Raw genomic sequence first — 12,866 nt, forward strand, 5'->3', positions numbered from 1 at the left:
ACCACAAAATTAAAAAGATACTGTACACCTTTTTATAATGAAATAAACATATAAATTAAAAAATAATAATAAGTTTAAATAACTTAAACCTAAATTAGGTGCCACCCCCTGGAATGTTGTTGTGGCACCCTAAGGTGCCACGACACCCCAGTTGAAAACCACTGTTCTAGAAGGAAGGAGAAGAATCAAATTGGTCCACCAACTTAATGTTGGTGGTTCGAATGTTCATGATCCTGTTCAGACAGCGGACAAACTGAATGAGTATTTTGCATCCACATTCACACATGAGGAATTCTGTAATGAAGGGGAGGACAAAAGTTTATTAAACTCTAACAGGGAGCTAAATGATCTTAATAATGGAGAGCAATGTAGAGGAGAAATTGTTGAAGTTAAACATAAAAAAGGCACATGGACAGGTGGAATCTATCCAGTTATATTGAAGGAGGCAGCAAGGGAAGTAAGCACACCCTTCGCCTTAATGATGAGAGCATCCTTAGATTCAAGGGAGGTCCCCATGGACTGGAGATGTGCAAATGTACCCCCAATAAATAATTATAGACCTGTTAGTTTAGCTTCTGTTCCGGGGAAAATAACGGAGTCACTGGTTAAAGAAGTGTAGGATCACCTAGACAAGTCTGCAGTAATAGTTCAAAACACAGCATGAGTTTGTTAAGGGGAAGTCTTATCTAACCAATTTGACTGGATACTACAATTTGGTCACAAAGGAACTGGATGCAAAAAATAATTTTGATATCATATACTTGGGTTTCAGGAAAGCTTTTGATACTGTTGCACATGGAAGACTGCTGTACAAATTGGAGTGGTATAGCCTTAAGGGCAAGTTGCTACAATGGATAAAGGGATGGATGAGTGGGAGATGGCAGAGTGTGGTAACAAACAGACACTGCTCTATGTGGATAAATGTTATTAGAGTCCCCCAGGTTTCGGTACTGGTCCTTTCTTCTTTTGTGTATTTATTAATGATATCGACAAAGGTATATCAGGCTTAATATCCAAGTTTTCAGATGATACAAAAGTTGCCAGGGTTATTAATGATAGTAAAGACAGTATGCTACTGCAACAAGATCTAGAAAAGAGAGGTAGTTAGGCTGAAAAGTGGCAACTGCAGTTTAATATTGACAAATGCAAAGTACTGCGTATGGGTAGCAGTAACCCAATAGAAACGCACCATGTGGTACTCCACCTCCCTGTGTAGTACCATGTAGTACTACACTCGGGGAGGTGGAGAATGAAAAAGACCTGGGGGTAATTGTGCAGTCAGATGTGAAGTTCTCTGAGCAGTGCAGACCGGCTGCCAGTGCAGGTCATGGAGTTTTGTCATTGATATATAGGAATTTTGCTAGCAGAGATAAGGAGGTGATTATACCTTTGTATAACACAACATCAGGTCTGGAGGCCTCATTTTAGGAAGGATATAGAGTTGCTAGAACGAGTACAGAGAAGGGCAACAAGATTGGTGAGAGGAACAAAGGGGTTCTCTTACCAGGAGAGGCTTAAATTCTGTAAGTTTCAGCATCTGGCGACTAAGCACCTGGAAGGTGATTAGATTGAGGTGTACAAGGCCTTGAATGGTTCGAGCAGGCTCAATGCTGATGGGATACTTCTGCCTGATCAGATTAAGAACCTGAGGGGGGGGGGCACAGATTCAAATTGAAGAAACACAGTTCTAGAATAGATGTGCTGGAGTTTGCCTTTAGCCAGCAGGTAGTTGATTGCTGGAATAGACTTTTATTTGTTGTTGTGGAAGTTGATAGCTTAAATAAATTTAAGGCTGAACTAGACAAACATTTGGAGTGACTGAATGGGTGAAATGGGAAGGTTGCGGTTTTTTTTTTTTTTTTTTTGCTGATGCTCTATAAGCTTGCTTTCTTGCATCATATGCCTCAACTAATGCTAATGTCTGAAGATGTGACGTAACTAGCTTACCCACTGAAACTAGTTAGTTCACACCTCCAGTCCATTCTCTGCTGGAAATAAAAGTCCACTAAACGCTGCAGTGCCAGGCTCTGTCTTTATATAGACAGTGTGCTGTGGCAGATGCTATGTATGTATTTGTAGCTGAGGGTTTCCTAATGCAAAGATATTTCACTGTGTATGTGTACGTGTCTTTCTTTTATTTTAGAAATTTACAAGGTCCTCAAGCTAATAACAACTCAGGAAAATCTCAACTAATGCCAGTATACTAGTATGACAATCAATGATGAGCTATGCATTTTCCAGATATATGTGTGCCTTGTCAACACATCATCCAGAATAGCATTATATTTTTTAACATGAATTTCCCAGATAAAATTTCAAAAATCTCTACTGGTTGCCATGCATAAGGATCTAAATTTAGTGCTTATACGTGAAGCATATTTAAGTCACATTACAATTCTTAATAGAAAAATAACTATTATTGTTATTAATATGATATACATCGAGGTAGCCCTCGATTTACGTCAGGGTTAGGTTCCTGCAGGGACAGGTGCAAATGGAGCCCTTTATATAATGGAGTCAATCAGAAATCACAGGGTTAGGTTCCGGGCACCAAAAATTTTACCTAGCACTTTGCATCGATTGTTTTATTTTATTAGCATTCTTCATAGTTGTAGTAATAGTCCATGGAGACATATTCATAGCCCTACTCACATTAGGGCGATTTTTAACAGGTGCCATCCTCCGAATATTGCACTAGGATTCAATTAACTACTCTTACCAGACATGGCGTGTCTTTATTCTATTAAATTAAAAACTTTATAACACAATTTATTAATAGGAGAATTAATAAAAAACTGTTAGCGTAATAAATTTCCAACACGTGTAAATAGCGTAAACAATAATCAACTGAATGTTTCATCGCATGGGCCTTTACTACGTGCATCCACGAGTGGTTACTTTGAGGGCAGGAATCTTTCTCGTCTCTGATACAAATGCACTAATTGCTGATTGGCTCAGATTGTCCTAAATCACATGAACAGTGCAGGATACATAGCACAGTATGATGCCAATAAATTTTGTCTGACGATTTTAAACTTTCAATTTATAAAAAAATTGCAAAAATAAATAAATAAAAATGACATTGTAGTTAATGATTGGTGCTATTGTGAATCAGCGCAAAATGAGGACTACCTGTAATAGTATTGTTTCCATATAAATATTAGTCTTAGAGGGAAAAAATATCACTGAAAATATTAATAAATGCCAGTGCTATAAAGTTTTTGATTGGGGGGCGGGGGAGAGAATCTGATAGGCCTCCTGCATTTGCTGATGTTATACATTTTTTACATAACTGATAGCAAGTTAAAGGTTTGAACATTTTGTTTACATTTAATACTGTCATACTGGGATAGTATGCCTTAAAATCAGTCAGAAGAAAAGGTCAGTGCAAACTAATTATAGTGGTGTACTGTTTATTTATGGAAAAAGCTCTCCTGTTTAGCACACATTCACTCAGTACTGTTTCATGGGACCAACTAAGACTGACAATGGGGGAGGGCAAACTGAATACCACCTTAATTAGAAATTAATAAAAATGATTTAACTAACAACTTCAACAATTTAAATAACTTACGCTGGAGATCTTGATTTTGAAGGTGACCGAGACCGGCTACTGTCACTGGAACTACTTCGAGGTTTGGAGGAGGAACTAGATGACCGGCTTGCACTTGTACTTCGTGATCTTGAATGAGACCTCGACCGGGAATTTGACCGGGAACCAGATGGAGAACGGGAAGGCGACCTCCTTTTTAATCGCCGTTGCCGACTTCCACTCCGAGAGTGGGGTGGTGATGCAACTGTTGAAGAAATGGCTGATGAAGCGGCATTTGGTCGTCTTGGTAACCGACTTCCAGCTGTGGTACCTTCTCGCTCATCACTATATTGATCACCAGATGGATACCTCTGTTGTTCAAAATGCTGCCTGGTATTATGAGTACGGAAATGGCTCTGGGATCTATTTTTAAAAAATAGTTAATTAACAATATTAAAATTTCATTTCAAATTATCATTTTAATTGTTGAATGCATAGTATGCGACAGTGATGGTAAACCTTCTTTGGCCAGAATGCCAAAAAATAAAAAATAAAAAACAAAATAAAAAAAAATTTTGTTTTTGCATGCCATAGGAAAGGGAGAGGGATCTAAAATAACTAAATAGTCTTTATTAATATTATATAAAAAAATTAACAGTACTAGATAGTTTCTAATGGCCACTTTGTTGCTGAATAATTTTGTGTACAATTACTCTTACAGTTTTCACTGCTACATGTGGCTGATATGGCATAAAAAAATTTGTTGTTACACAAAAACTACTTTTTTTTTAAAATATAAACCATTATTTATGAGGGGGCCACAAGCTATATATTTTTCCATGCATACCACTGGTTTGCCATCACTAGTACAGTATTTTAAAACAAATGTGTCCAAAATAAGATTTTGGACACATTTGGCAATTATTTAAACACTGCTCAATCTATCTTTATCTGAAGATATAACGAGCAGTGTTTAAATAATTGCCAAAAGAACAATTTATCTTGAACCTGTAGAACAGTAATCCTGTAATTACTTTTGAACAGAATTCCATTTTATGATTAACAACTTTCAATAAAAATTTTGATATCAAAGTATGTGTTCTGTATAAAGTCTATCGATAACCATTATCCAGGCTAAATGTGAAATTTTTGTTAAAAAAAAAAAAAAAAACACTCTGGAACATCTACCCTTCCATTTACATTAAGATGCCCCTCCTTTCTTTATTTAAATTTATAATTGTTAGAACAACAAGGTTTCATTTAAAAACCCCAATGAATTATTAGCTTCTTAATAAATATTAACATTGATTAAGGGTTCACAACATATAACCAATTTAATTCCTGAATTATTTATTTTTTGCTTCTTTGAAATATTCCTCTGAGAAAATGTTTTTTGAACAACATTCTGGGGTGTTTCCCCCCCTCCACTCACAAAAATAGCCCATCTCAGTGGTACCCAACTTAATAAAAAAGTCAGATATTGGAGTTAAAACTTAATGAGGTTTTTTTTTTTTTTTTTTCAAACAGGCCTATGGGGCTGGGAAATTCCATACTGCAATAATTAAAGACAAACGCCAGCCAAGGAATAAAAACTTTTTACTATAAAAATAATGTGATACACTATCGGAAATATTACAATAAATTACGATAAAACGTTAAAAATATAGTTAAAAATATAATGAAGAAATAAAATTATCTAAAATAAACTGGATTAAAAGCGATAAAACCTGAAGCTTTCGGAGACTGCTGTCTCCTTCTTCAACAGTATGCTGATATGATACTGATATGATTCAACAGTATGATACTGTTGAAGAAGGAGACAGCAGTCTCCGAAAGCTTCAGGTTTTATCGCTTTTAATCCAGTTTATTTTAGATAATTTTATTGCTTCGGTATATTTTTAACTATATTTTTAACGTTTTATCGTAATTTATCGTAATATTTCCGATAGTGTATCACATTATTTTTATAGTAAAAATTTTTTATTCCTTGGCTGGTGTTTATCTTTAATTATTGCAGTACTTAATGAGGTTTCAGTATTAAGAAGCCCTCACAAATTAGTCCAGAGATTATCTCAGAAGGCTGGTGTATTACATACCCATGACAAAAAGTACTGAGAATATGTCTATGCATCTATAAAAATTTGTGTAGGAGCTCTCCAGGAATCAGTTCCCAGATGCATATAGATTACTGAGAGTGGTTTCAAAAGTTTGTTACTGATAATGGAGACATTTAGATGTTACTTTTTTTTTTTTTTTCAATGATAAAGTGCAGTTTTGTTTATCTGGTTATCTTAATAGCCAAAATAACTGCATACAGCCAAAGGGCAATTTACACATGAATTTAGAGACACTACTGCACAATATAAAAATCATGTCTGTGGTGTGGCATGCCACATAGGTGTATAACAGGTCCAATCTTTTTTTTTTTTTTTTTTAAGAGACAATAAATATAAAATCTATTGTAATTCCATCATTTACCCCTTCACTGGAAAACTGAATGCAAATTAAGTTAATGGTACACATTTCCAGTAAGACAATAACACTCTTCATACTGCTAAAGTCTCCGTGCAACTACTGTGGGAACTGTTTAGAGACAAACTGACTTTTCTGGGGAGCAATGAAATCCAGTGAATATGAGATAATGCTCCTATAACTGTCAAGGGCTGAAGGAAACCATTACAACCATAATTACTAATGCAAATGAGGCAGACTTGGTTCACGTCTTCACAAAACAAGCAAAGCCATACATGTTTCTTTGCATGTTATGTGACCACCATTTTGAACATCTTTTGTAAAAGTTTATACAATAAATATTTTCCAATTTTCTTTTTTCTTTTTTTTTTCTTATATTACATTCTAAATGAAGGATTTATATGGCTGTATACCCTTTAGTCAAGCCTAACGAATTTTATGCTTGCTCATGCTTGCCATGGTAACATTTACAATATATAAATAATAACAAATAAATATAAAGTTAAACATTATTTCAGATGAGTAATTTCTTATACATCTTGATATGCAGGAATTGAAACTTGCATCTGTTTATAAACTGTTTGTTTAAAAATAAACAAACCAAAACAATGCATTTCAGATATTATAAATTTACACACCTGTTTTCATTTGAAGTTCTGTGTTATTGATTAAGAAGCAAGGCCACAGGAATTTATAAATTGGGGTACAAAGACAACAAATATAATTATTATAAGCAAATAATCTTTACTGAATGTACCATAGCCTAAAGTAACCAGATCCATAAATGTCCATCATACCAGGAAGCCAAGGACTTATACTTTCAGAACAAATGCATTACATGTCCAGTTCACATTTATAATCTAAGATAATGGCCCCCACACTGCTACCGTACAATAAGGAGAAAGGACTGAATGAACACAAAATGTTCAGATATTTTTCCATGTTGTCCACAAGTTGCATAAACTCTCTCTGTGGCTAGGTTCATTACGTAGATTGGGCACCACTGCTGCGGAATAAGAGTAAATGCATCACAAATCGAAATTAAATTCGCAAATAAATTATTTTAGCTATGTAGACTATTATTTTCATCAATCTATTTTAGTAAACTGTTGTTATTTTAGACAATTTTAGTCTGTAGACAATTATTAGATTAGACAAAGAGATTCTATGTGCTCAAACCTTGAATCTTTCGTGATAGCTAGCAGAAAGATTGACCTGACTTGTACAGTAAAAATGATAGGTGGTCGGTCTCATACTGAAATGGTAGAGAATAAAGATAGGTTAGTGCAAATGCAGCGGTTTAATTCGTAGCCATATACCAAAGTAGTAAAATTGGCATTTTTTTTAATTATATCTCACATTGTGAATATCTTCACAACGAGTTGCCAGGAAATCGCACTACCTCAAATAAGTAATACTTCACCAATGGAGAAGGCTATTACTTATTCTCGGGGATACCATCACCCAGATGGCACCATTTCAAGGTTTAGTGGACTCTCTTTGGTGTTGCAATAGTGACAACCAGGACCGTGAAAAGGTACTTGGGAGCCCGGATGCAAAAAGGGGTTAAGGGGCCTCATTTATTTATGTTGAAACTTTGATGGCTCTCTCAATTGGGTCCCCTAGATTGGGGCCCTGGTGTGGCACATCCAATGCACCCCTGCCATTTGCACAGCCCTGGTGACAACCCAGTTATGAAGTAAAATTCCATAATATGAGAGATGACTGATGGTGTACAATAGTATAGACTAAAATGCATTTAAGGGCAAGAGACTCAAGCTGTGTGGTAGTAGGACTAACGTATAGGTTAGTGCAAATGCACCAGTTTTATTCATAGCCTCTACCAAGTAGTTAAATTGATATCATTTTAATTATATCATATATTGTGAATGCCTTCACAACGAGTTGCCATGATATTGCACTACCTCGAATAAGTTACTTATTCTCAGCAGAACCACAATGGCAGATTACAGAAGCCATTTCAGAACAGTGTCTGTGGAAATTAGCATTAGCATTAGTAGAGGCATATGATGCAATAAAGCAAGCTTATACAGCATCAGCCAAAAAAAAAAAACCCTTCCCATTTCACGCATATATCCATCCATTCACTCCAAATGTTTGTCTAGTTCTGTTTTGACAAAATACCTATAGAAAAGGCATGCAGCAGAAGCAGCATGTTCCTGAGACAGAGTGGACAGAAACTGTAAGAAATGAATCAGTAACGAACCTGACTGTCCTCTTTTGAATGGAGTCAAGAAGCTTGAGAAAGAGAGAGGTTCTGGGGACGCTACCACAGATGTGGGAACAATATTCCATAATATGGCAGATTTTAGATTTCTACAGAGTCAGTAGCTGTTTAGAAGAAAAGTAACACCAAAAGTGAAAGATAAAACACAGTTTTTTAGATGCAGAGCAAGCAATATTTGTAATGTGCTTATGACAAGAGAGATTAGAAGTTGGGTAATCCCAAACAGAGGAATGTGATCTTGTCTAGAAATCTGAGTATCATCGAAGATAAGCAAAGGAGCAGAAGAATCCTTTTTGCAGGATATAAGACAGGTCTGAGTTTTAGAAGATTGAAATCAACTAAATTATATTTTCCCTACTGGAGATAAGCATTGAAGGAACTGGTAGTGGATATTTCAGAAGTTGAATCTGTTTGTGCAAGGCAAGGTTTCTCAAACTAAAAGGTGGAATGCAGTGTGCTACTATCAGCAAAACTATGAGCATGATTTCCAGGCAGTGGATGTAGTCATTAATATGTAAAACGAAAAGAGTGGAAGAGTGGGAGCAAGAACTGAACCTTAGGAATCATTAGAATTAGTGGAGAAGATAGAAGGAAGAGAGCCATCATGCACAGTAAGCTGTCGGAAAAAAAACAGGATATCCAATTTTAAAAAAAGAAGTTAGAACACCATAAGATGGAAGCTTATTTAGAAGACCTTTATGCTAAATAAGATCAAAATACTGAGATATATCAAGAGTACCTTGTTCGAGTTTCGCTAAACTTTTCCACTGAATCTGTCTGTAGATGGGTAACATAAGTCAATATACAGTCAGTCCTCGTATAACATATGTTTACAATACACTAATTCGATCATACACAATTTATAAATATATTTGATCATACACAACCCACCCAAACACACCGAATTCGCATTTGTGTTTACAAGAAATGACAGTTGAATGCTGGAATCACCTCAACTGAATGCAACACAATAGAAATTAAGAGAAGATCCTGAAAATTTATTTATGTTTTTTATATCATTGAAGATTTCAGTGAAAGTGAAGCACATTTCACCATAATAACGTAAAAACCCACAGAATTCCAGCTATCAGTATTATTGCAAAGGTAATTAGATCGAGTTTGCTACCCATTTATAACAGATTCCACTAGCAGGAACAACCAATAAACCGGAAACTGCAAATTGTTTTTATTGTTTTATGGTAGGATCACATTAAAGCACATTTCTGGAGGTAGTAACCTCCAGAAATGTGCTTTAATGTGATCATGTGAGGTGATAATAGTGTGTTTCTGCCTTTACTGCATTGTTTATTCAGTTTCTACACGCACATTTATCAAGCGTGCCTCTTCGTTTTTGTTCTTTTTCTACTGTAATCCTGCTTTATTTCCTAAAAATGAATAAAATACATGAAAAAAAGTGTGAAAAAGAAGCATCCTGGTGAAGATACTACAGATTCAGAGAGAAAAAGAAAAACGATATTGACAGAGAGGTAAAATATGAAATTGTGAAACTCTTTGAGCAAAATGAAAGAACATGTGATATTGTGCATGCTACAGGCCTAAATGAGGAAATGCTGAGAACAATTAGAAAGAATGCAGAGGGAAAAAAAACAAATTAACTTTCTTAGCAGGAACAACTAAAGTGTAACAAAATCCATTAGATCAAGACGCAAAGAATTGGAAGAGATAGATAGAATGCCTATCTCTTCCAATGGAAGAGATAGGCATTCTATTTAGATAGCAGTTCAAAAAAAGAACAAGTTTGCTTATGACAGAAGTGAAAGCATTAGCAATATTTTATTATGTAATAATCATTAAAAATACTTGCATATTTTATTATTACACAAATACATACATATTCGAAAATTATAGATCTCTTAAAGTACCATTTATAACTGACACAATATAATAGCGTAGCTTAATTTAATTTATTATGGTACTCACCTTTTTATAATCTGCATTGATGTTAGAATAAAATCGATGATAATTTTAAATTTAAGTTAGCGTGAATAAGTTAGGATTTAAAAACAGAATTAAAATATTTTAAAATATTTGCCTGTGTGAGTATTTTTTCTGAAAATACTCACACGGGCAAATACTTACACTTTGAATCATATCATCAACTTAACACAAAAAAAGCAGTCTTTATAATCAAATTTACAATGCTATATAATACAGTTCTACACATTACGACCTTAATAATAAACTTCAATATCTCACAAGTAAATTCATATCTAGGAAATATCCTATTCAATTAATCAAACAAACCATTATCACAGTCCAAAATAGTATTAACAACCCACCCAAACACATTTCCAATAATAATTCACGTATTATCCTCCCTTACCATAGTAATTTTGCCAATCAATTCCGCCGTTTATTCAAAGGTGCCGATATCACACTTTTTTTTTTTTTTTTTTTAGCATTAGTAGAGACATTTGATGCAAGAAAGCAAGCTTATGCAGCATCAGACAAAAAAAAAAAAAAAAACCCACTTCCACTTCACCCCTCTGTTCGTTCAAAATACCTGTCCAGCTGAGCCTTAAACTTATTTACGCTATCAACCTCCACCACTAGGGATGGCAGTCTGTTCCACCAACCAACCACCCGCTTGCTAAAGGCAAATTTCTGCACGTCTATCCTACATCTGTCTTTCCTCAATTTGAATTTATGCCCTCTCAGGTGATTTTTCTGAGCTGGAGGAAGAATCCCATCAGCATTGAGCATGCTTAAACCATTCAAGGCTTTATACACCTCTATCAGATCACCTCGCTGGTGCCTAGTCTCCAGACACTGTAATTTGCAAAACTTAAGCCTTTCTTCGTAAGAGCACCCCTTTGTTCCATTCACTAATCTTGTTGCCCTTCTCTGTACTCGTTCCAGCAGCTCTACATCCTTCTTGAAATGAGGCCTCCAGACCTGTATACAGTACTCTAGGTGTGGCCTGACCGTTGCCTTATACAATGGAATAATCACCTCCTTATCCCTGCTGGAAAAATTCCTGTATATCATTGACAATACTCCATGAGCTACTCTTGCAGCCCGTCTGCACTGCTCAGAGAACTTCATATCTGCCTGCACAACCACCCCCAAGTCCCTTTCATTCTCTACCACTGCCAGTGTAGTACCACAGAGTTGATACGTTGCTCTGGGGTTGCTGTTTCCCATGTGTAGTACTTTACATTTGTCAATGTTAAACTTCATTTGCCACCTCTCAGCCCATCTGCTCAACCTTTCCAGATCCTGTTGCAGCAGCATAGTGTCAGTAGTGTCCTTGACAACCGTGCCAACCTTTGTATCATCTGCAAACTTGGACATTAAGCTTCATATACCATCATCAATATCATTTATAAATACAGAAAACAATAATGGACCCAACACTGAGCCCCGAGGGACTCCACTAATAACGTTAGTCCACGATGAGCAGTGTCCATTGATTACCACTCTCTGTCTTCTCCCCCTCAACCACCCCTTTATCCATAGCAGCAATTTGCCTCCAATGTCACACTGCTCCAATTTGTGTAGCAGTCTTCCATGTGCAACAGTATCAAAAGCCTTTCTAAGATCCAAGTATATAATATCAAAGTTATTCCCTGCATCCAGTTCTTTTGTGACTGCATCATAGTATCCAATCAAGTTGGTCAGGCAAGACTTCCCCTTAACAAAACCATGCTGTGTCTGAGCTATAACTGAAGTCTTGTCTAAATGATCCTGCAGTGCTTCTTTAACCAGTGCCTCCATTAATTTTCCTGGAACAGAAGTTAAGCTCACAGGTCTATAATTACTTGTGTCAGCCTTTGATCCTCCTTTGTGAATTGGGGTCACATTTGCACATTTCCAGTCTATGGGTACCTCCCCTGAGTCCAAGGAAGCTCTCATAATTATGGCTAAGGGTTTGCTTACTTCCTTTGCTGCCTCCTTTAATATAACTGGATAGATCCCATCCACCCCGGGTGCCTTTCTTGTGTTTATCTTCAACAGTTTCTCCTCCACTTTACTCCCAGTTATTTCAAGATTCTGTAGCTTACTGCTAGAGTTGAATACACCTCTGGCATTCCCCTCGCTGAATAACTCCTCATGTGTGAATGTCGATGCAAAATATTCATTTAGTTTGTTAGCTACCTGAGCAGGATCATCAACAGTTGACCCATCAATATCAAGTGGACCAATCTGATTCATCCCCTTCTTTCTGGAGTTTACATAAGTAAAGAACTCTTTGCTGTTTTTCTTTGCATCCCTTGCCAAGGATTTCTCGTAATCTGCCTTCGCCTGCCTAACCTCCTTTGTAACATGGTTGCATATCAACTTGTATCTATCATAGGCTTCTGTGTCATGTGTTAATTTATATGTATCCCATGCATTTTTCTTCTCTGCCATATGCCTCATTAGTTCATCTGACATCCATTTTGGCCTAAACCTTGAACAATATTTCTTAGTTGGTATGTAAAGCCTAGTAGCTTCCAAGATAAGTTCTTTGAATGCTTCCCATTTTGAATTTGCTGTTGGTAACACTTATATTCTCATCTTACAATAAACTAGGTTCATTATTCAACTCATATAAAGACACACAAAATTACGACATTAGTGACATGAATAATATTGTCTATTTAATAAAAT

The 12,866-nt window shown here is 35.9% G+C and overlaps 1 protein-coding gene across 1 annotated transcript in view; it reads right to left on the reverse strand.

Annotated features, from left to right (window-relative positions):
- Positions 1-12,866, reverse strand: part of spen (spen family transcriptional repressor split ends) — a 575,365-nt gene that overhangs the window by 247,930 nt on the left and 314,569 nt on the right. The window contains exon 4 of the mRNA XM_090382996.1: positions 3,577-3,955. Within this exon, the coding sequence (XP_090239122.1) occupies positions 3,577-3,955 (379 nt within the window). The remainder of the gene's footprint in view (positions 1-3,576; positions 3,956-12,866) is intronic.

Source organism: Mastigoproctus giganteus, chromosome 10 (assembly GCF_048544385.1).
Source record: "Mastigoproctus giganteus isolate SK-2022 chromosome 10, ASM4854438v1, whole genome shotgun sequence".
Taxonomy (NCBI): Eukaryota; Metazoa; Arthropoda; class Arachnida; order Uropygi; family Thelyphonidae; genus Mastigoproctus; species Mastigoproctus giganteus.